The sequence below is a fragment of the Pristis pectinata genome, chromosome 6 (assembly GCF_009764475.1).
Source record: "Pristis pectinata isolate sPriPec2 chromosome 6, sPriPec2.1.pri, whole genome shotgun sequence".
Classification (NCBI taxonomy): Eukaryota; Metazoa; Chordata; class Chondrichthyes; order Rhinopristiformes; family Pristidae; genus Pristis; species Pristis pectinata.
This window is the reverse complement of record NC_067410.1, coordinates 53,306,143-53,331,591: the sequence shown is the minus strand read 5'-3', so window position 1 is coordinate 53,331,591 and position 25,449 is coordinate 53,306,143. Positions and strand designations below refer to the sequence as shown.

The 25,449-nt window shown below is 44.1% G+C and overlaps 1 protein-coding gene across 3 annotated transcripts in view; it reads right to left on the bottom strand.

Moving 5' to 3' along the window:
• The window catches only part of LOC127571565 (NCK-interacting protein with SH3 domain-like), a 209,850-nt gene that overhangs the window by 88,134 nt on the left and 96,267 nt on the right, over positions 1 to 25,449 (bottom strand). For 2 of the 3 annotated variants that reach the window (XM_052018061.1, XM_052018064.1), the window contains exons 2-6: positions 20,056 to 20,168; positions 16,666 to 16,861; positions 15,029 to 15,113; positions 1,959 to 2,500; positions 1,214 to 1,384 (exon numbers count right to left, since the gene is read on the bottom strand). In XM_052018061.1, the coding sequence (XP_051874021.1) occupies positions 1,214 to 1,384; positions 1,959 to 2,500; positions 15,029 to 15,113; positions 16,666 to 16,861; positions 20,056 to 20,168 (1,107 nt within the window). The remainder of the gene's footprint in view (positions 1 to 1,213; positions 1,385 to 1,958; positions 2,501 to 15,028; positions 15,114 to 16,665; positions 16,862 to 20,055; positions 20,169 to 25,449) is intronic. The other variant, XM_052018062.1, reaches the window with a different exon arrangement.

Sequence of the window (25,449 nt, the reverse complement as noted above, 5' to 3'; positions counted from 1 at the left end):
CCTTCTCACCAACAACGCAACAATGAATTAACACTCAAATTGTTGTACCAGTCCAGGAAATCATGAGGATGACACACCTCATCACATCAGATGGGTATATATTCAGTAACCATGGGCTTGAACACTTGTTCTTTGTGATTTTTATAAACGACCTGGATGAGGAAGTGGAGGGGTGGGTTAGTAAGTTTGCAGATGACACAAAGGTTGGGGGTGTTGTGCATAGTTTGGAGGGCTGTCAGAGGTTACAGAGGGATGTAGATAGGATGCAAAGTTGGGCTGAGAAGTGGCAGATGCAGTTCAACCCAGATAAGTGTGAAGTGGTTCATTTTGGTAGGTCAAATATGATGGCAGAATATAGTCTTATTGGTAGGACTCTTGGCAGTGTGGAGGATCAGAGGGATCTTGGGCTCCGAGTCCATAGGACGCTCAAAGCGGCTGCGCAGGTTGACTCTGTGGTTAAGAAGGCATATGGTGTATTGTCCTTCGTCAATCGGGGAATTGAATTTAGGAGTAGAGAGGTATTGTTGCAGCTATATAGGTCCCTGGTCAGACCCCACTTGGAGTAATGTGCTCAGTTCTGGTCGCCTCACTACAGGAAAGATGTGGAAGCCATAAAGAGGGTACAGAGGAGATTTACAAGGATGCTGCCTGGAATGCGGAGCATGCCTTATGAAAGCAGGTTGAGGGAACTCGGCCTTTTCTCCTTGGAGCGACAGAGGATGAGGGGGGACCTGATAGAGGTATATAAGATGATGAGAGGTATTGATCGGGTAGATAGCCAGAGGCTTTTCCGCAGGGCTGAAATGGTGGCCAAGAGGACATAGGTTTAAGGTGCTGGGGAGTAGGTATAGGGGAGATGTCAGGGGTAAGTTTTTTACTCAGAGTGGTGAGTGCGTGGAATGGGCTGCCGGCAATGGTGGTGGAGGCGGATACGATAGGGTCTTTCAAGAGACTGCTAGATAGGTACATGGAGCTGAGCAAAATAGAGGGCTATGGGTAAGCCTAGTAATTTCTAGGGTAGGGACATGTTCGGCACAACTTTGTGGGCTGAAGGGCCTGAATTGTGCTGTAGTTTTTCTATGTTTCTATGTTTGTCAGCAATGTGGTTTGTAGCAGGAAGACAGAGTTTGCATCACAACTGATCTGAAAACACTAGTGAACCAAATGCAACGACTTGTCATCTACCAGACTACCTTTTATATCCAGTGCTCACCAGAATACCCAGCAGCTCCTCCAAGTAGCAGGAGATGATGCTCTCATCCTCATGCAATGCCCAGCTCCTCTGCTGGGTGTCGTTTTTGTGCCTTGCTAGATCAGCAAAGATTACTTCAAGCCGCTGCTCATCCTGACAAACTTGTCCCCTGGGTAACGCTGAACTGAGGTCCTGGGATAAAGAAGTGATAATTGAGGACATTTCAATGCAGATTCATTAATGCAGCCTGGGGTAGGGCCGAACTCACAGCAAAGGTGCCTGCTGACCTGTTTCCTACACAACACTACCAGCCCAGTGAGCATAACACATTGTGGACCAAAGGTACTTGGAAGGAATCAACACAGAAACACTCACACAATGAACCCACCACTTGGGGAGCTGATCGACAGGGAACTCTGCCACACAGGGCAGATGATTGATGGGAGAACACATCTCGTCAACTATTCTGCTGTGGACAATTTGTGAAGCATGGTAAATGTAGTTGTTGTTCTGCAGTTGACATTAATGTCTGGTGAAGTCAGGTTGTAACCTCAACAAACAGGATCCACAGTCACTGTTCAGAATGAGTACCAATTTAGGTGTTGTGGAAATTCTCTAGAAACCTTCAAAACACTTTAAGCTTTTATTTCTACAATTAAGGGATGGTGTAATAAAAGACGATTAAAGTACTCATCCAAGATATTGCTCCTGTGTCCCAAAGTGCTGCAAGACCATGAAAACAATCCATCAGTAATCAATAACTTACCTTGCTCTCCACCAATGATAGCAAGATCTGCTCCATGACATCCATCACTGCTGGGACTGAACTCTGAATATGTCCAACCATCACACCAATTGCCACCCTCGACATCTCATAGCTGAGGTTTGTGTTCTTACGAACGAGTTCAATCAGCTCGGCTCCAATGGTCTTGGGAACCGAGACGACAGGCTGGCCTGCCTCCACTTCAGAAGGCGACACTGGTGAAGTCTCTTTGTCCTGGCTTGGACAGTGCATACTTTCAGCATTCAAGTCGATAAGGGTGGATGCATGCGCCGGGCCTCTGGGACTGTAGGCATCAGTCAAATGTTCTGGGGTGGTGTCAGCATGGGGAGGGATGCTGGTTGGATACCTGGGAGCAGTAAAAGTGCTTCGAGTTGGGAGGGGTGGAGGGGTTGCTGAAGGACTGGAAGCCGCTGTAGACTGCTGCAGTTCAGGCGAGTTGGAGGAGCCTGTATACAGGGTATCAAGAGAAGCTGTACTCACAGATGAAACAGTTGACACATTCTGTGGGGAGTCTTCTACAGTCTCTGAAAACAATTTTAGGAAAATAAAGGAAAATATGGAGAGAGCTGATGCTGGGTATCAAAAATTGCTGTCTTTTCCACAGAAGATTTTGCAAGAGAAGATGATTCACAAATTGGATAGGATCAAAATAATGCTGAAAGATTGGCAACACTCGAAGAAAGGCAAGTCACTGACAGGACGGGTTATATCCTTGTTACCAAGGGTGAAAACTGTAGTGACTTTGGCTAGGACCTGATACTTCTGACTCACAGGGGTACTGGCTTACTATGAGACTGCAAACATGTCAGGCATTGGCAGTGGGTAAACATCTGGCAACATTAATTTGAAAAAAAATTGAGTTCTCTAAATTGCAGTTTAATAATTGCTAATGGAACTTGACTGACTTGATTGAGTTATTAATTGTATGCTACTTCATCAAATAAGGGCAGTGTACTTTACATGGAGCTCAGAAAGTGCTTGGACTCTTTCACAAAATTGAAGGCCATGAGATTAAAGGAATAACAGTTGTGCACTTTCCCGGTTGACTGAGATAAAAGGGAGTTTTAGCACCTAGAGGAAGTCTAAAGTTGTTGTTATCCAGTGGTTGCTGGATCCACCCATCTATCTATCATACACACCCAGTTTCTGATCCAAAACTGGCTTTGCTCAGTTGGATACAACCCACCAATCACAAAATCACAGCATTGTTCCCTAAATTAATTATAACTTTTTATACTCTGAACATTCTAACCGATTCCACAATACACTGATCCAGCTTACTCTCCTGGGGGAACTTGCTTGATACAACAGGGACATCAAGCAACACAACTTCTCTGACAGCACTTTTTCCACATCGAAAGTCAAGCACACCGGTTTCTAAGCAGTTTAGAAACCTGCACTTCCAAGTCACAAATCATCTTCACTCAGAAATAGATTGCCCTTCCTTCATCATCTCTGGTCAAAACCTTGCAAATGCCATCTAACACAGACTAACCTTCTCAACGACAATTAGGTATGGGCAGTAAATATTGATCTTGGCAGCAATGTCCATAACCCTCTGAATAAAGAAAACTATTCACATAACATACACTCTTTTGTCATTTTCTTCTGCATTAAAGAGCTGCTGCTTGAGTAAAGTATCCCAGGTATAAATCACTTCCCTCTTCTAATTTCGATGCAAATTACAATCTCCCGTTCACATTCTCCTTCAGGTGGGCTTCCCCTAACCTGCATTCAAATGCATTTCCCTGTTATCTCCTCAGTCACAAACTCTTAAAATAATCCCAGATGCAATTGGCAGCTCTCTAGTTTTAAAAAAAAATCCCTTCTGTGTGTTTTATTGGGCAGCAGATACTTACTGCACTGTTCTCAGGGTAAATGGGAATGATTTGATAATCAAATTTGGTGACTGCACTGTGTTCTTACTGAAACTGAATTCATGCATGTCATTTAACTATTCTCCAGTCACTGCATTCTTCTGGGAAAAGTACCCAAGTTTTATTGGGAGAGATTGCTGTAGTTTCTTATTTCCACTTCCTTCACTCTTTAAATATGTGTATTACTGACTAGATTAACTTTCCTGTATGATCAACTATTTGGGGTGAACATAACTGTATGCTCCACCCCATCACCAACTCACTGCCTGACAGTTCTGTCAAAAGATACTTACTTATTAACATTACCACTCAACCAAATACTCTCCCACATTCCCTTCTTTTGCAAACTACCAATATCCCATTACATTCAGCTCCCAATTCCTGTCCAGTGCAGTTAATTACAACTAGGCACATTCATAATTCTGATTACACCTCAGACTGGTATCAAGCCCAGTGCTTTGTTGATAATTTCCCCTCTCAGATCACCAAATTATTAGACTTTGCTTCTTTACCACTTGACACAACATAGAGTCATAGAGAGATAAAAGGAGGAGCAGCAGGACTATAAGAGGTTAACTAAGGTTTATGAGAGGGTATTCGACCACAAGGGTAAAGGAGGGAACTTGTGCTTAGAGGCAGAGGATGTGGGTGAGTAAATGAGTACTTCGCGTTGGTATTTACCAAGGAGAAGGATGTAAAGGAAAGTGAGATGAGAGTAGAGCATGCTAAAATGCCTGGGCATTTCAAGATTAGGAAAGAGGAAGTGTTAGGTCTCTTGAGAAACATTAAGGTGGATAAGTTCCCAGGACCTGATGGTATATTTCCCAGGTTATTGAGAGAGGCAAGAGATGAGATTGTTGGGGCTCGCCACAGGTGTGGTGCCGGAGGACTGGCGAGTAGCTAATGTTTCTTTGTTCAAGAAAAGAAATAGGGATAATCCTGGAAATTATAGACCAGTGAGTCTCACATCAGTGGTAGGGAAACTAATGGAGAGGATTCTTAGGGACAGGATTTATGAGAATTTGGAGAAGCATGGTCTAATTAGGGTCAGCATGGCTTTGTGTGGGGCAGGTCATGTCTGACTGATCTAACTGAGTTTTTGGAGGAGGTGACGAAGGTGATTGATGAAGATAGAGCAGTGGTTCTTGTCTACATGGATTTTAGTAAGGTGTTCAACAAGGTCCTGCATGGTAGGCTTATCCAGAAAATTAGGATACATGGAATCCATACTGACATGGCTGATTGGATACAAAATTGGCTTGCCCATAGAAGACAGTGGATGGGTCTTGTTCTGGATGGAGGTCTGTGACTAGTGGTGTTCTGCAGGGATCTGTATATATAAATGAAAATGTGGTAGGGTGGGTGAGTAAAATTGCAGATGACAAAATGGTTGGTGGCATCTTGAATCACATAGAAGATTGCCAAAGGATACAGTGGGATATAGATCTGTTGCAGATATGGGTGGAGCAGATGGAGTTTAATCCAGCCAAGTGTGAGGTATTGCACTTTGGGAGATCCAACATAAAGGGAGAGTACACAGTTAGTGGCAGGATCCTTAACAGCTTTGATCAAGAGGGATGTTAGAGTCCAGGTACATGGCTCCTTAAAAGTAGCCACACAGGTAGATAGGGTGGCAAAGGAGGAGTATGGCATGCTTGCCTTCATTAGTTGAGGCACTGAGTTCAAGAGCCAGGAAATTATGTTAGAACTTTATAGAACACTGGTTTGGCCACATTTAGAGTATTGCATTCAATTCTGGTCACCCCATTATAGGAAGGACATGGAAGCTTTGGAGAGGATGCAGAGGATGTTTATCAGGATGCTGCTTGGTTTGGAGGACATGTGCTATGAAGGGAGGTTGGACAAGCTGGGGCTGTTTTCTCTGGAGCATCAGTGATTGAGGGGAGATTTGATAGAAGTTTATAATATATGGTCAATGTGCGGGGAAGAGAGTTTAGATTAATTTGGAGTCATTGGTTAAATTAGTTTGGCACAACATCATAGGCCGAAGGGCCTGTCCTGTTGTATGTTCTATGCCTGTTGAGAGGTTGTTTGTTTCAGCAGTGTCTGCTTGAGCAAGTAAACGAGGAGGAGCGGAAGATTTAAAAAAAGAATAGTTAAGTCACAGCTCCTGAAAGCAAATAAAAGGAAGTCAAGCTCAAGCAGAGCAGGCATTTCGGCATGGCCAGTTTGAGAGTGGCTCTGCTTGCAGAAGCTTCGCTGTGAGGCTTCGGTGAAGAGGTTGCACTGAGGGAAGAATAGAGCTGGGAACGGGTAAGGTTGCTTAACTTTATTATTCACACAGTGCAGTCAGGATGGCAGTTAGGGCAGTGGCATGCTCCTTCTGCAGGATATGGGAGGTCAGGGAGCTGTTAGCATCATTGGTGACTTCACCTGTAGGAAATGCGCCCACCTGCAGCTCCTGACCGACTGCATCAAGGACCTGAAGCTGGAGCTGGATGTACTTAAGATCATCTGGGATGCTGAGAGCATTATAGATAAGAGTTTTAATGAGGTGGTCACACCTAAGTTGCAGGCTGTAGGTAGTTAGGTGACCACCATGTAAAACTCAATCAAGTTAGTAAGACACAACTTCCCGGTACAAAGCTATGCTGACTGTCCCTAATTAGATCATCCTTCTCCAAATGCTCTTAAATCCTATCCCCAAGAATGCTCAAAATTAGTTTCCATACCACTGACGTGAAACTCAGTGTATCCACTGACATGAATCCACGGTTATCCCTATTTCCCTTCGTGAATAAAAGAACAGCATTAGCAACCCACCAGTCCTCCAGAACCACACCTGTAGCTAGCGAAGGTACAAAGATCTTGGTCAAGGCCCCATGTGGATCATTGGGCTCTCTTCCAGGTCGGGACGAACCTGTACAAGAGGGGTGGGTTACACCTGAACTGAGGGGAACTAATATCCTCGCTGGGAGGTTTGAAAGTGCTACATAGGAGGATTTAAACTTGAGTGGCAGTTGGTGGGAACCAGAACAGCAGGGCAGCACATGGAGGGTTTGAAAAGAAGGTTCTATTTTGTTAGGAGCTTGAGGAGATTTGGTATGTCACCAAAGACTTGTGCAAATTTCTATAGATGTACGGTGGAAAGCATTCTGACCGGTGCATCACAGCCTGGTATGGAGGCTCCAATGGAGAGGATCGCAAGAGGATGCAGAGGGTTGTAGACTCAGTCAGCTCCATCATGGGCACAATCCTCCCCACCAGCAGGACATCTTCAAGAGGTGGTGCCTCAAAAAGGCAGCATCCATCACTAATGACCCACACCATCCAGGACATGCACTCTTCTTGTTACTACCATCAAGGAGGTGGTACAGGAGCCTGAAGATCCACTCTCAACGATTTAGGAACAGCTTCTTTCCCTCCACCATCAGATTTCTGAATGGTTCATGAACCCAAGGACACTACCTCATTATTCCTTTCTTTGCACTATTTATTTTGTGATTTATAGTAATTTTATGTCTTTCCACTGTGCTGCTGCTGCAAAACAACAAATTTCACATCATATAAGACAGTGATAATAAACCTTATTCTGATATTCTGATTCTGGGATGGTATGATGAGCAAGTCTGAAAAGAAGGACAGACTAACAAACAGGTTAATGAACATGGTGGGACTGATGGACTGGTGCGCTTATTTTAATGCAAGGAGTGTTATGGGTAAGGCAGATAAACTTAGAGTATGAATTAGTACATGGAACTGTGACGTGGCCATTAGAGACTTGGTTGCGAGAGGGACAGGACTGGCAGCTCAATGTTCCTGGGTTTTGATGTTTTATACATAATAGAAAGGCAGGTGTGGAGAAGCTGCATTACTAATCAAGGAGAATATCACAACTGCACTCAGAGAGGACACACTGGAGGGTTCATCCACTGAGACAATATGAGTAGAGCTCAAAAATAAGGAGGGTGCGATCACTCTGATGGGGTTATACTATAGGCCTCCCAATAGCCACCGGGAGATAAAGGAACGAATATGTAGACAGATTATGGAAAGATGTAAAAGCAACAGGATTGTCATGGTGGGTGACTTTAACTTCCCCGATATTGTCTGGAACTTCCTTAGTGCAAGAGGCTTAGATGGGGAAAATTTCTTCAGTACATTCAAGAGGGTTTCTTGAAACAGTATGTGGGTAGTCCAATGGACCATAATGGACCTTGTTTTGGGAAATGAGCCTGGCTAGTTGACTGACATTTCAGTGGGAAAGCATTTTGGGAATATTGATCACAACTCCTTAAGTTTTAAGATAGTTATGAATAAGGACAAGTCTGGACCTTGTGGGAAAGTACTCAATTGGGGGAGGACAAATTACAACATTATTAGACAGGAGCTAGGGGGAGTTATTTGGGAGCAGCTGTTATCGGGCAAGTCCACATCTGACATTGGGAGATGTTTAGAGACCAGCTGATCAGAACTCAGGCCTGGTGTGTTCCAGTAAGAAGGAAGGACAAGATGGCAAGGTAAGGGAACATTGGATGACAAGAGAGGTTGGGAATTTAGTCAATAAGTAAAATAGAGCATGTGTGAGGTTCAGGAAGCTAAAATCAGACAGGGCTCGAGAAACATAAAGATAGCAGCAGAGAAGAGCTCAAGTACGGGATTAGGAAGCCCAAAAGGGTTCATGACAAGGTAATAGACATGATGGGACAGACAGATTGAAGTGTGTTTATTTTAATGCTCAGAGTATTAAGGGTAATAAACTTGGAGCATGGATCAGTCCATGAAAATATGATGTTGTGGCCATTGGAGACTTGGTTCAGAGAGGGACAGGACTGGATCCTTAACATTCCAGGGTTTTCAATGTTTTAAAAAAGATAGAGAAGGAGGTAAAAGAAGTGGGCGGTTGCACTATTAGTCAGTGACAATATCACAGCTGCACTCAGAGCAGACGTAATGGAGGCCTCATCCACTGAGTCAATATGGGTAGAACTCAAAAATAAGAAAGGTGCAGTCACTCTGATGGGATTATACTACAGACTCTCCAATAGCCACCAGGACATTGAGGAACAAGTATACAGGCAGATTAGGGAAAGGAGCAAAAACAACAGGGTTGTTATCGCGGGTGACTTCAACTTCCCCAATATAGACTGGGACCTCCTTAGTGCAAGATGTTTAGACGAGGCAGAAATTGTTAGATGCATCCAAGAGGGTTCCTTAAATCAGTATGCAGATAGTCCAACTAGAGGAAGGGCCATACCGGACGTGGTATTGCGAATAGAGCCTGACCAGGTAGCTGACCTTTTAGTGGAAGAACATTTAGTAAACAAGTGATCACAAGTTTTAAGATAGCTATGAATAATGATAAGTATGGACCTTGCAGGAGAGAATTAAATTAGAGCACAGAAAACCATGAGACTATTAGACTGGAACTAGGGAGAGTTAATTGGGAACAGCTGTTTTTGGGCAAGTCCACATGTGACATGTGGAGGGTGGTTAAAGAGCAACCGCACAGAGTACAGGACAGGTATGTTCCAGTAAGAAGGAAGAACAAGGATGGCAAGATCAGGGAACCTTGGATGTCAAGAGAAGTGGTGAATTTAGTCAAGAAGAAAAGGAAGCGCGTGTACGGCTTAGGAAGCTAAAATCAAATGGAGACCTTGAGGATTATAAAGAAGTTAGAAAAAACTCAAGGAGGGAATTAGGGGAGCCAGGAGGGGCCATGAAAAGTCCTTGGCAAGTAGGATTAAAGAGAATGCCAAGGCATTTTATACTTACATTAAAAATAAGAGGATAACTAGGGAGAGTGCAGGACCACTCAAGGATAAAGGAGGTTGGAGGTCCTAAATAATTAGTAATCTGGTTTATTATTGTCACATGTACTGAGGTACAGTGAAAAACTTTGTTTTGCATGCTATCCATACAGATCATTTCATCACATCAGTGCATTGAGGTAGTACAAGGGAAAACAACAACAGAATGCAGAATAAAGTATTGTGGTTACAAAAAACATGTATTGCAGGCATACAATAAGGTACAAGACCATAACAAGGTAGACTGTGAGGTCAAGAGTCCACTTATCGTACTAGAGAACCATTCAATAGGCTCAAGGAAGTGATCCTTGAGCCTGGTGGTACGTGCTTTCAGGCTTTTGTACCTTCTGCCCAATGGGAGGAGGGAGAAGACAAAATGTCCAGGGTGGAAGGGGTCTTTGATTATGTTGGCTGCTTTACCAAGGCAGGAAGAAGTGCAGTCAGAGTCCATGGAGGGGAGGCTGGTTTCTGTGATGTGCTGAACTGTGTCCACAACTCTCTGCAGTTTCTTACTGTCTCAGGCAGAGCAGTTGCCATACCAAACAATGATGCATCCGGATAGGCTGCTCCTGAGGAAGTAGAGGCGCTGGTGTGCTTGGCCGTGGCCTATACATAGTTGGACCAGGACAGGCTATTGGTGATGTTCACTCCTAGGAATTTGAAGCTCTCAACCCTCTCGACCTCAGCACTGCTGATGTAAACAGGAGCACGTGCACTGACCCCTCCTGTTTACATCAACAGTGTGAAATGTAAATGTACCCAGTAAATGTAAAAGTACTCATTTACATTAATGGGTACTTGACATTTATACCCTGGGAAAATAATTCTGATTGTCTACCCTATCTATGCCTCTCATAATCTTATAAACTTCTATCAGGTCTCCCCTCGATGACTATGTGTACTAACTAAATGAGTACTTTGCGTCGGTCTTCACCAAGGAGAAAGACATGGAGGATAGTGAGAGTAGTGTGGGGCATGTTTGAGATCAGGAAGGAGGTGGTGCTGAGCATCAATGTGGACAAGTCCCCAGGGCCTGAAAGGATCTATTCCAGGTTATTGAAAGAGGCAAGAACGACATTGCTGGAGCCTTGATGCAGATTTTTGAATCCTCACTAGCAACAGGTAAGGTCGGAGGACTGGAGAGTAGCAAATGTTATGCCTTTGTTCGAGAAGGGAAATAAGGAAAATCCAGGAAATCATAGGCCAGTGAGCCTCACGTCAGTGGTAGGGAAGCTATTGGAAAAGTTTCTCAGGGGTTGGATTTACATGCAGTTGGAAAAACGGCCTGATTAGGGACATGGCTTTGTGTAGGGCAAGTAATGTCTTACGAACTTGACTGAATTTTTTGTGGAGGTGACAAAAGTGATTGATAGGGGTTGGGCAGTGGATGTTGTCTACATGGATTTTAGTATGGCGTTTGACAGGGTCCCTCATGGAAGGTTAATCCAGAAGATTAAGATGCCTGGGATCCATGGTAACTTGGCAGTTTGGCTTGCCCATAGAAGACAGAGGGTAGTGGTCAATGGGTCTTACTCTGGCTGGTAGTCCATGACTAGTGGTGTTCTGCAGGGATCCGTACTAGGACCTCTGCTGTTTGTGATAATGTAATGACTTGGATGGTAGATGGATAAATTAGTAAGTTTACAGACAATACAAAGATAGGTTGAATTGTGGACAGTGTAGATGGCTGTCAAAGGATACAGAAGAATATAGATCAGTTACAGATATGGACAGAGGAATGGCAGATGGAGTTTAATCCAAGATGCTGTCTGGATTTACAGGGTATGATCTATAAGGAGAGCTTGAAAAAACTTGGATTATTTTCTCTGGAACATTGGAGGCTGAGGGGAGATCTGATATAGGCTTATAAGATTATGAGATGCAGTCAGAGAGGGGAGACAGTCAGTACCATTTTTCCCAGGGTAAAAATGTCAAATACTAGAGGGCATGCATTTAAGGTGAGAGGGGGAAAGTTTAAAGGTGATGTGTGGGGCAAGTGTTTTTTTATATAAAGAGAGTGGTGGGTGCCTGGAACAGGGCAGTGCTGGCAACAGATACAATAGAGGCGTTTAAGAGGCTGTTAGATAGACACATGAATATACAGGGAATGGAGGGATATGGATCATGTGCAGACAGAAGAGAATTTGTTTAATTTGGCATCATGTTCATTGCAGACATTGTGGGCTGAAGGACCTTTTCAAGTGCCATACTGTTCCATGTTCTATGCAGCATGGAAACAGGCCCTTCACCCACTGAGTCCCCATCAACCACCCATTTACACTAATTCTACATTTATCCCACTTTTTGTCCCCACATTCCCATCAACTTGTCCCAGATTCTACCACTCACCAACACACTGGAGACAATTTACAGCAGCCAATTAACCTACCAACCCACACATCTTAGGAATGTGGGAGGAAATCAGAATACTTAGGGGAAACCCTCACTGCCAAAGGAAGAATGTGCAAACTCCACACAGACAGCACCGGCGGTCAGGATTTAACCTGGGCCACTGCAGCTGTGAGGCAGCGGCTCTACCAGATGTGCCACTATGCCATCTTGAGAACCTTGCATTAAAATCTGTAACAGGGACTTTCCAAAGTTATCAAAAGCAAAGTAACAGTTAAAAAGAAAACAATGGCATTAAACAGTGATAAATTCTTGGTGAAACGTTTCCGTCCACAAGCTTGAAGGAAATAGATAAGTGCATTGCAGATGCCCTTACAAAAAATTTTCAAATTTCTCTTGATTTGGGAACTAAAGCTGTGGTATATGACACAGTGGTCCTTAGGATATGGGCTTTGGTAAGTAAGGGGGCTTCAGTGAGTCGGGTTTATTGGATAATGCCAACATTAAGTTTTGGTTTGACAGCTAGACATTGTAACAAGTCAAGGGAATGGGCGGTGAATCTATACTGACACTTTCATAGCTCACAGAAGCTTGTGGAAAGATTTTCAACCTGAAATGTTAACTTTGTTTCTCTTCTCACAGATGCTGCCTGATCTGCTGAATACTTCCAGCATTTTCTGTTTTTACTTTAGGTTCTAGCACTTGCAGTTTGTTTGATTTTCTTTGCACTTACAGTGGGGTGAGACATGGCCCATTGGAATGCACTTCCTACAGCATGTGGGAGGGCGATCAGGGTGCCGGAAGTGGTCCAGACAGCCACACGTGCAGGAAGTATATCCAGCTGCAGTGGCAGGAGTCATCAGCGAGACCTAGTCATCAGTGACGGTGAGAACTTTGTGGAGGTGATCACACTGCAGGTGAAGTATGAGCAGGCAGAGAGGGCATTGGTAACCAGAGCAACTAACTAGAGTAGTCAAGTGCCTCAGACTGCCAGTGAGGGTTCAGTCCTGACCTCTAGGGAGATGCTGTCTGTGTGGAGTTTGTATATTCTCCCTATGACTGTGTATGTTATGCCCCAGTTTCAGTTTCCTCCCACATCACAAAGACATGTGGGTTGGGAGGTTAATTGGCCGCTGTAAATTTCCCCCCGTGTTTAGGTGAGTGGTAGAATCTGGGGGTAGTTAGTGTAAATGGGTGGTTGATGGTCAGCATGGACTCAAGTGGTCTAAAGGGCCTGTTTCTGTGCTGTATCTCACAATGACTAAGGCTCAGTGGGAGTGGTTTCTTAGAGGAATTGGTTAGAGCTACAAGCCTGGCACAGCAAATAGCTGAACTGCAGGAAGAGAAGAAGAAGAATGATAGAACAATAGAGCTGAAGGAGTCAATGATTAGGGGACAAATATGTGTTTCTGTGGCTGCAAGTGTGACTCCAGAATAATACGTTGTCTCTCTGGTATCAGGATAAGAGAGATCAGTGAACCACTGCAGAGCATCCTGAGAATGAACTGCCAGAAATTGTGGTACCAATGACATGGGTACAAAAAGGTGCAGGCAAGGTTTACGGAACTATGAAAGATAAACAGAGCCCGAAGGCAGTAATCTCAGGATTATTCCTGGTGCTAATTGCTAATACGTGGAGTAGGAAGTCACAGCAGATAACAAAAAAATGGATCTAAGGCTGGAAAATGAGAATAGTACAGATGGGTACTTAGAACATTGAACTGTACAGCACAGTACGCACCTTTGGCCTACCGTGTCTGCCAATAACCTTGACAACACCATGGATGGCAGTGTTAAAATGACAAAGAAATATTTAGTTTGAGTGAATGCAAAAAGCTGTAGGCAGACAGATTTCAAAAAAAGGTAAATACCACCTCATCCACTTTCAACCTAAGAGGGATCAAACAATGCACTTTGCAGTTATAGACAAGAAGTGGAAGTACAAAGATTCTTGAGGCCCGTAGTTCATAAAATGCCATGGCAGTTACAGAAAATCTCTGCTGTTTGATATACTTGGATGAAAATGTAGATTGGTGGGTTAGCAACTTCGTAGATGATACAAAGATTGGTGGTGTTATGGATAGTGTAGAAGATTCCAAAGGATGCAGCAGGATATAGATCAGTTGCAGATATGGGTGGAGAAATAGTAGATGGAGTTTAGTCAGGCCAAATGTGAGGTGTTGCACTATAGGAGGTCAAATGTAAAGGGACAATACACTGTTAATGGCAGGACCGTTAACAGTGTTGATGTACAGACGGATCTTGGCATCCAAGTCCATAGCTCTCTGAAAGTGGTTGCACAATTTGTTTGGGTGGTAAAGAAGGCATATGGCATGCTTGCCTTTATTAGTCGAGGCACTGAGTTCAAGAATCTGGAAGTTATGTTGCAGCGTTATAAAACTCTGGTTAGGCCGCATCTGGAAAATTGCATTGAATTCTGGTTGCCCCATTGCAGGATGTGGAGGCATTGGAGAGGATGCAGAAGAGGTTTACCAGAATGCTGCCTGAATTAGAGGGCATGTGCTATGAGGAGAGGTTGGACACACTTTGCTTGTTCTCTCTGGAGTGGCAGAGAAGTTTATAAGATAAGCAGAGAAGCACAGATAGAGTAGACAGCCTGTATCTTTTTCCCAGGCTCAAAATGTCTAATCCTTGAGGGCATGCATTTAAGGTGAGAGGGGCTAAGTTCAAAGGAGATGTGCAGGGCAAGTTTTTTTTTACCCAGAGAGCAGTGGGTACCTGGAATGTGCTGCCCAGGTGGTAGTGGAGGCAAATACGATAGAGGCTCTTCAATAGGCACGTGAATGTGCAGAGAATGGAGGGATATGGACATGGTGTAGGCAGAAGGGATTAGTTTAGTTAGGCATTTAAATTACTAGTTCAATCACTTCGGCACAACATGGTGGGCTGAAGGGTCTTCTCATGCTTTACTGTTCTATGTTCTATCTATGTTCTATATTGTCTCAAATAAAGCACATTTCATTTCTTGGCAAATATCTTACTCTGTCAAGTGACATGGCAAAGTACAACACTGAATGACTTATTACATCCTTACCTTGCTTATTTGAGGAGGCAGAGTACAAATCCCTGTCAGGCTGTGGTGGAGCCACAGGAGCAGCACATCGGCGCTGAGCTGGGGCCTGCAAAAAAAGTGGGCACTGTATATGCATTCAGCAAATATTCAAAGAATTCTTCAATTCTTTGTCAACTGATCCATGAAAATATTGGTGACGAAAACAATTGATCATAGGTACTATTCTTCTAAAGGAACTGACTGAGGCTGACCATATGCTTGAATCTTCTCCCTTACTCATTGAACAAGGGTTGACCAACTCTGAATTTGGAAGAATATTGCCATCAGCCCAACCCTACCCTCAGTCTCGGACAGAAATTGTCGAAGAACAGGATTCAATGGATTTCTCCCTTTCTGCCCATCTCCCTCACTGTCACCCATTGAGAATACAAAAGTTAATTGTACATTCTTGCCAAAGTTTAGGAATCTCAGGCGGCAAACAATTAGATCTTTGAATTAATCCTTTCAGGTCTTTGGCAGATTGGGTACCGATTTGGATTGCTACACTTCTGAAACTCCATCTGCCATGGCCATCTTGAGCTCCCATTTGCTAGCCTTCTCAACTCCCTGCCCCATTCCCACACCAACCTGTCTACCCTCAGCCTCCTCCACTGTCAGGGTGAGGCCAAATGCAAACTAGAGCTACAACACCTCATATTCCACCTGGGTAGTCTGCAGCCCAGTGGTATGAACATTGAATTCTCCAATTTCTGTTCATTTCTCTCTCCTTCTGATCCACCTAGGTCCTGTCACACATACCTTCCCTCCAACACCACCACCCCCCCAACCCCCATCACCCAATTTCTTTTCCTTACCCCCATTGTTCCCATCTGCCCACCATCCTTCCCTTATCTGGTTCCACTCTTCACCTTCCTTTCTTATTAAATTCCATCATCTGCAGCCCCTTGTTGCCTCCATATCACCCACCAGCCTCTGTTGCTATCTCCACCTTTCCCTCCCCCGCCTGACTCCACCTGCCAATCAACCCTTCCTCACCTGGGTCCACCTATCGCTTGCCAGCTCCTGCCTCACCCCTACCCTCCCACATCATCATACCGACTAATTCCCCTCAGTCCTGATGCAGGGTCTCCACCCAAAACCTCGACCATCCATTTCTCTCCACATAGCAGCTTGTTTTTTCACTCCAGATTCCAGCATCTGCAGTCTCTTGTGTCTCCCCAACTAGCTCAGCCCTACTTCCAATGATTGTGAAGAGCTGAACAGTTGAAATAACCAGGAGCTCACACTGCTGAGGTCAGGACTACTTGGCTCAGTTTGCAGATTTCAACAGTGCATCATAGTTTAAGAAAACCTATCCACTGGCTGCTGCATAGTGCTATTAAGACACTGCAGTACATAAATATTTTCCAGACATCATCCAGCACATTAGCGTGCCATTGGTGACTATCATCCTCCATCTGGATGGAAGTAGGCCATACTTATTTTCAAACTCATGGTTAGATTTTATGGATGTAACCACTCATTTCACTGATGATATCATTTGTTGATGAATTGACTTGTAATAACTGAAAGATAAACACAAAAAAATGCAAATAACCCAAAAAAAAGTCAGAGATGGGAGAAAATAAAAGAAAATATTAGCTTGCTATGTACTTTACCTGGTAAGCAGTGCCCTCTGGAGGCAGTGAATCTGACAGACAAGGGGAATGATCAGGCAGGATCTTGGCCTGTCTACCTGACTGGTGATCTGTTTCCACTGGGTTCTCAGTCACACTAGGGGTGGGATTCAACTTCTGCTGGCTCGTAATCTGGTCTTTTCGAGCAATGGTGGACTTTCGATGATGGACTAACTTCCTTAATGGGGAGAGAACAGATATTCAACATAAGAAATGACAAAGATACTCCACAGCAGATTATATCATGGACTTGACAGTCCAGGATAATGTACTCCAATAACTTATAATTTTTTTAATCAATTTGTTCATTTTTCAGGTTCTGGGCATCAGCACAGAGTCAGCACTATTGCTCAGCATCATTTCCCATGAGAAGGTGGTGGTGAGCTGCCTTCTTGACTCACTGGGACCTTTCAGGTGAAAGCACTCCACCATGTATGTTTACATTGGGAATGGAACTCAAAATGTCTTACATGCCTGCCAAGCTGTTTCAAAACTTGCCTTGGAAAATGTAATCCAGAATAGTTTGAACTATTTTATGAAAGTGTAAGTAAATTTATCCAGAAATGTCTTATTACTCACATCTGATATTAAGTAAGAATTGCTTTTATTATTGTTTCATTTATATATTGAAAATGAATAAATAATACCCAAGTTGGTCCAATCAAAAATCATATAACCCCACAGCTAGGAAGGTTATTGCATCTTTGCTAGCTCTTTAAACCAGTGCACATATTGGTGATATATCCTTACTTCTTATCCTTCAAGTGCCTCATACACAAGGACTTCTTGTAACACACAAAGCGCAGGAGGATTTCAGTGGGTCAGGCAGCATCTATGGAGGGAAATCGACAGTCGACGTTTCGGGTTGAGACCCTTCACCTGGACGGGAAAGAGGGGAGAGAGTGGAGGGAAGGGGTGGAGCAAGAGCTGGCAGGTGGATCCAGGTGAGGGGGGGGGGGGTGACAGGCAGATGAGGGAGAGGGAAGAATGGGAATGATGTCAGAAGCTGGGAAGTGGAAGTGACAAAGGGCTGAAGATGATGGAATCTAATTGGAGAGGAAGGTGGAGCATGGAATAAAGGGAGGGAGGTGGGGAGGGAACCGGTGGGAAGAGTGTATGGGTGATAGACAAGGAGTGGGGGAGGGGAAAGAGATAGGGTGATGAGGGCCAGGTAGATCATGAGGAGATAGAAAAGAGAAATGGGTAAAAAGAGATAGAGGGGAGCAGTTACCAGAAGTTTGAGAATTCAATGTTGGAGACTGCTCAGGTGGAACATGAGGTGTTGCCACTCTAATTTGCGTTTAGCCTCGACTTGGCAGTAAAAGACACCGAGGACAGGCGTGTCGATGTAGAAATGGGAGGTAGAATTGAAATGGCTGGCCATCAGGAGATCCAGGATGCCACAGCGGATGGAACTAAGGCAAAGCAGTCACCCACCGTCACCTGGATCCAGCTATCACCGGCCAGTTCTTGCTCCACCACTTCTCTCCACCTCTTTATGCCAACTATCTCCCCCACTTCTTTCAGTCCAGTTGAAGAACCTCAACCTGAAACACTGACTGCTCATTTCCCTCCACAGATGCTGCCTGACCTGCTGAGTTCCTCCAGCACTTTGTCTGTTGCTCCAGATTCCTGCATCTTCAGTCTCCACAAGGAGTTGTACACCTCCATTTCAAAAGTATCAATGATGCCACCGAATACATCATCCCCCCACCCTTCCCTTTCAGCATTTTGAAGGAACCAATAGACCAATGGTGAAGGCATACTTGCCTTTATAGGTTAGACCATTGAGTACAGGACTTGGGATGTCATGCTACAGCTGTGCAAGATGTTGTCAAGGCCACATTTGGAGCAAGTACTTACAGTTCTGATCACCCTGCTGTAGGAAGGATGTAATTAAACTGGAAAGGGTGCAAAGTAGATTTACAAGGATGTTAACGAGACCAGAGGGTTTGGGTTACAAGGAGAGACTGGATAGGGTTGGACTTTTTCCCCTGCAGTGTAGGAGGCTGAGAAGTGATCTTATAAGAGGTTTATAAAATGAGGCATGTTGATAAGGTGGATGGTCACAATCTTTTTCCCAGGATAGAGGAGTCTAAAACTGGACAGGATAAGTTTAAGGTAAGAGGGGAAAGATTTAAAAGAGATCTGAAGGGCAAGTTTTTCCACACAAAGGGCAGTGGGTATGTGGAACAAGCAGCCAGAGGAAGTGATAGAGAAGGGTACTATTACAATGTTTAAAAGTCTTTTAGACAGGTACACGGATAGAAAAGGTTTAGAGGAATAAGGGTCAAACAAAGGCAGGTGGAACTGGCTCAGTTAGGCATCTTGGTTGGCATGGATGACTTGGGCCAAAGGGTGTGTTTTGTGTGTTGTACAACTCCATGATTCTATGACTCTGATAGCTTTGTGGCTCCCAGATTTCCTTGATTTCACAATTACCCACCTGCCTTCTTGAGTCACCATCCCATGCAACCATACCTGCCTTTCTCCCCTCTTCCATTTTCACCATCCAGAGACTCAAATTAGCCTCCCAGATATATCCTGTATCATGAAGTGGTCTCCTCTGCATTGGAGAACTCCCTTTGCAGAACACCTATTCAATCTGCAAGGATGATCCTGAACCTCTACTTGCCTGTCACTTGAATTCTCCATGCCACTCACACTCTGACTTCCAAGTCTTTTGAAATAGTGTGACAAAAAAAGTCCAAGGTAAGTTCAAGGAACAAAATTTCATCTTCTGACAAGGCACACTGGAGCCCACGTTATTCAGCATTGAATTCAATACTTTCAGATATTCAGCCCTTCCAGTTTGTGTCCGAATAGACTGGTTCTGATCGAAGGTCATCTTAACTCCATCCTTCCCCCTTCACAGATGTTGCCTATCTTGCAGGCTCTTCCTGCAGTTTCTATTGTTTCAGATTTGCAACAACTGCTATATTCACTATCACAATTCCAGCATTGCTTCATTAACCCTTCTCCCCTATCTGCACCTCCTCCTAACAGCATAGCTGCCATTAACAAGTCCTCACCACCCTCTCAGCCACAAACACACCCTTTGTTCTCTCCACCTGCTCTGGAATCTAAAACATGACATTCAACCCAAAATGTTAACTGTTCTCTTTCCACAGATACTGCCCAACCTGCTGAAGATTTCAAACACTTTGTTTTATTGGCCTTAATTGTAACATTTGACATAATCCCAATGATTCACACACACACATGTACACAAACCAGTCAATAGTACAAATCAATGGTGTACTCACAACTGATCAGACACATGCACATGTACACAAGGACAAGCCAGTAGACCACCAGCAGTCTTACATGCATGCCCACCATGCCACACACATAGTTCCAGTTCACACTTACTGTAGAACTTCACGTTGCTCCAGGTTGTATTTGCCACCAGCTTTCATTGCCGCATTATGAATTGCTTCAATTGCCCGGTCTATCGACTGTAGGACCAGATCCTGTTGATTTGACTTGGGGACAACAGAGAGAGGAATAAGTCTAGGTGGTTACTCATTATAGCTTATGAACAGTACAAGTCTAATGAATGAATCATGAATGACATTTAGCATCAGAGTTTTAAAGAAAATATACTGTGCTACTTTGGAAAAAAAAATTACATTGCACCCTCCACAAAGATAAAAATAGGCAGACAGCATTAAGGTGGCTGTAATTTAAAGAAACATTATGACTGTTCTCCTGAGGTAGTCCCACAGGATCAAGGATGACTTGCTGCCACGTCAGTTTTGTGGGTTCTGAGCTGACTGATGGAACCAATATGAGATCTGCAGATACTTCTACAGCTGGGACAGGTGGTCTGAAGGGGTGGGCAGATGTCAGGTGCTGGGCTCACATAGTGTGTCCCCAGTGCATGCACTCCTTCATCACTTGATCACAGGCCAGGAGTCAGCTGGGATGTTGCATCCTTTACTGTGACAGAGCCCAGAAAAAGTCTGGAGTCAGGCATGAAAAAATGGCCTGCTCAGTGGAACCAACTGTGTAACCAGGGCCTCAGTGCAGGAAATATTGGCTGGGTCAGGATCACTGATGTTGGTTTGTTTTATCCTTCCAGTGGATTTGAAGAACATTGTAGAGAAAATGCTGGTGGTATCTTTCCAGTGTCTTGTGGTGCCTGATGTAGGTAGTCAAGGTCTCATTGAACACAGAACAGTATAGCACAGGAACAGGCCCTTCGGCCCACCATGTCTATGCCAACCATGATGCCAAATTAACTAATCCCATCTGCCTGCTCACACTCCATTCTGCCCCCCTCCCCCCCAAATCCCCTGCCTGTTCATGTGTCTGTTTAAGTACCTCTAAAATATTGCTATTGTATCTCTGCTTCCATCACTTCCCTGGCAGTGCATTCCAGGCACCTACCATTCTGTGTAAATAACCTGCCATGTAAATCTCCTTTCAACTTCCTTCTCTCACCTCAAAGCTATATCCTCTGGTGTTTGACATTTCTATCCTGGGAAAAGGACTCTGACTATCTATCCAATCTATGCCTTTCACAATTTTATATACTTCTATCAGGTCTCCCCTCAGCCTCTGATGCTCCAGAGTTTGTCCAACCTCTCCTTACAGCTAACATCCTAGTGCACCTCTTCTGCACTCTCTCCAAATCTTCTCCTAGACCTGGGACTCAACACCTCCCTTCCTCCCTTTGCAACTGGATCTTTGACTTCCTGACCAATAGAGCACAATCAGAAAGGACAGGCAGCAACACCTCCATCACAATTATCCTCAACACTGGTGCCCCATAAGGCTGTGATCTCAGCTCCCAACTCTACTCCCTATACATTCACAACTGTGTAGCCAAATTCTGCTCTAACTCCATTTACAAGTTTGTAGATGACACCACCATAGTGAGTTGGATCTCAAATAACGATGAGTCAGACATGAGTTCGGCACAACATGGTGGGCCGAAGGGCCTGTATTGTGCTGTATGGTTCTATGGTACAGGAAAGAAATATAGAGTCTAGTGGCATGGTGTCATGGCAGCCACCTTTCCCTCAATGTCAGCAAAACAAAAGAGCTGGTCATTGACTTCAGGAAGCGCGTAAGTACACATGCACCTGTTTGCATCAAAGGTGTAGAGCTTCAAGTTCCCAGGTGTAAAACATCACCAATAGCTTGCCCTGGTCCAACTACACAGATGCCATGGCCAAGAAAGCACATTGGCACCTCTACTTCCTCAGAAGTCTAAGGAAATTAGGTATGTCCCCATTGACACTCACCAATTTTTTTTATATATAGATGCACCATAGAAAGCATCCTATCCAGATGCATCATAGCTCACGGCAACTGCTCCGCCCAGGATTGCAAGAAACTGCAGAGATTTGTGAACAAAACTCAGCACATCATGAAAACCAGCCTCCCCTCAATGGACCCTGACTACGCTTCTCGCTGCCTCAAAACAGTCAACATAATCAAAGACCCCACCCACCCCAAATATTCTTTTTCCCACCCTGCCCATCGGGCAGAAGATACAAAAGCCTGAAAGCATTTACCACCAGGCTCAAGGACAGCTTCTAAACCACTGTTATGAGACTATTGATAAAATGGACTCTTAATTTCACAATCTACCTTGTCATGGCCTTGTACCTTATTGTCTACCTGCATTGTATTTTCTCTATAACTGTAGCACTATATTCTGCATTCTGTTATTGCTTTTCCCTTGTACTACTTCGATGTACTTATGTTGTGAAATGATTTGTATGGATGGTAAGCAAAACAAAGTTTTTCACTGTACATATGACAATAATAAATCAATTGCATCCTTCCTGTAATTCAGTGACCAGAACTGCACACAGTAGCCTAACCAATTTTATATTGCTGCAACATGACTTGCCAACTTTTATACTCAGTGCCCCAAACGATGAAGGCAAGAATACCATTCGCCTTCTTTACCACCCAATCCACTTGTGTTGCCACTTTCAGGGAGCTATGGACTTACACCCCAAGATCCCTCTGTACATCAATGTTCCTAAGGGTCATGCCATTTATTGTATACTTTCCACTTACACGTGATCCCATGAGGGATCTTGTCAAACGCTTTACTAAAGTTCACATAGACAACATTTGCTGCCCTACCCTCATGAATCATCTTCATCACCTCCTCAAAAAAACTCATTCAAGTTTGTAAGATATGACATCCCCGACACAAAGCCATGCTGTCCATCCCTAAGTAAGTCCATGCTTTTCCAAATGTGAGTAAATTCTGTCCCCCAAGAATCTTCTCCAATAATTTCTTCCATTGATGTAAAACTCACCAGCCTTTTAAATTTCTTTATTATTATACCTATTGCCCTTCTAAAACAAAGGAAGACCATTGGCTATTCTCCAGTACTCTGGGACCTCACCTGTGGCTAAAGAGGATACAAAGATCTCTGTCAAGGCCTCAGTAATCTCCTCTCTTGATTCCCTCAATAATCTGGAATAGATCCCATCAGGCACCTTAATGTTCTTCAAAAGGCCCAACATCTCTTCCTTCTTGACATCAAAATGTCACAGAATATTAACATATTCTGATCTCACTGGACTCCACGTCCTTCTCCTTGGTGAATGCCGATTTGAAGCATGTAGGAGGGCAGGAAACCTGGGACTTCCAATCCACAAAATATGCAGGTTCTTGTGAGAACTCCAGTTCAGAAATCCCAGTCTCAGGTTTGAGCAACTGAAGTCATGGCCAACCTGGAGCAGTGGAAGCTGAGTGATGACCTTAGAGGTTTATAAAGTCACGATGGGCGGAGATTAGTTAGATGGCCATAGTCTTTTTCCTCAGGGTATGGGAGGCTAAATCAAGAGGGCTTAGATTTAAGGTGAGTGGGGAAAGATTGAAAGGGGACCTGAGGGGCAACTTCTTCACACAGTGGGTAGTGGGTATATGGAACCAGCAGCCAGAGGAAATGGTAGAGGCGGGTACAATTATTATGTTTATAAGACATTTAGACAGGTACATGGATAGGACAGGTTTGGAGGGAAATGGGCCAAACGCACACAAATGGACTAGCTTAGATGGGCAGTGTGGTTGGCATGTATGAGTTGGGACAAAGCGGCTGTTTCCATGATGTATAACTCTAGAACACCTCAGATTTCCAGACTGCACAGAAATTGCAGGCCTCAGGCCTCAACTGCTCTTCCCATGTGTTCAGAGTCTACTTGCATTCAACCAACTCAAGAAGCAAGACTTATTTAAATAGAACCTTTTGTGGCCACGGGAGCTTCCAAAATCTTTGCAGTCAATGCATTACCATTGAACACCAGCCACTGTAATTAATAGGGTTTGAAATTAGTAAATTAGACTAAATCATTGCCCTTGTATTGCAAGTCTCCCCAAGCTCCTTTTCCATATTCAATATGATCTTGAATCACAGTGTCACACAGCTGTGCAGCACAGAAACAGGCCCTTCAGCCCACACTGCCGATTGTACCTATCTGCACTAATCTCATTTCCTCACATTAGGTCTGCAGCATTCAATGCCTTGGCACTCAAGTGCTTGCCTAGATGCTTCTTAAATGTATCTGCCTCCACTGCATCTTCAGGCAGCACAGTCCAGACTCCAACCACCATCTGCATGAAAGAATCCCCCCTCACATCCCCTCTAAACCTCCTACCTCTCACCTTGTTTTCCCCTTGTTTTTGATACCCCCACAATGGGAAAAAAATATTTTACTATCTACCTTCACTGTAAAGGACAGCACTGTGGTGTATCTGGTCAAGCTGCTTCCTCACAGCACCAGAGATCTGCATTCAATGCTGACCTTGGGTGCAGTCTGTGTGGAGTTTGCATATTCTCACTGTGACTGTGTGAGTTTCCTCTGGGTGCTTCTATTTCCTCCTACATCCCAACGACATGCAGGTTAACAGGCCGCTGTAACTTATCCATATGTTGTGAGTGGTAGGATCTGAGGGTTGTGAAAGTCGACCCACAATGTAATAAATCAGACAACAGCAGAACCAAAGAAATTAATGCTTTATTAGTTTAACGCTAGCGGGAGTGAGGGATACAGAGAAAGATTAAACAGTGTAACCCGAGCTCTGTACTGATCCCACTCGGAGATCTGTGGTCAGTGCCCCTACTCTTATACCCACTTCATGAGAAACCTTCATGGGAAGTTGCACTTACTAAGGCAGTTGCTTACAGCAAGCTTTTAGCAAAACAAGATATGTCTAAAAAAAAACTTATTTCTTTCTCACCCGCACCTGGACATTTTTTTTTACAGCCATAACTATAGTCACCCCATGGTTGAAGCATTATCACACCGTGGGAAGAATAGCTGACCATGGGAAGAATAGCTTTACACCATTAACCCTTACATTGCCAGTCATTAACCCTTGTACTCCCAGTTATCTTTTACAGGTAGCTGATGGGAATGTGGTATTAACATAGAATCAGTGTAAATGGGAGTTCCATGGTTGGTGCGGACTTGGTGGGCCAAAGGGCCTGTTTCTGTGCTCTCTCTCTCTAGGGCTCCAGCTACCCCCCTCATAATTTTGTACACCTCTATCATGCATTACCCCCCCTCAGTCTCCTCACTCCAGGGAAAACAAACCCAGCTTATCAAGTTTCTCCTTATAAATGCAATTCAGGCATCAACCTGGTGAATCTCCAGTACAAACACATCCCGATGGTACAGTTAGAATCATAGAAACGCAGAGCACAGAAACTGGCCCTTTTGGCCCGCCTCGACCTTGATGCCTGTTGACACTAACCCCATTTGCCTGCATTAGGCCCATATCCCTCCACT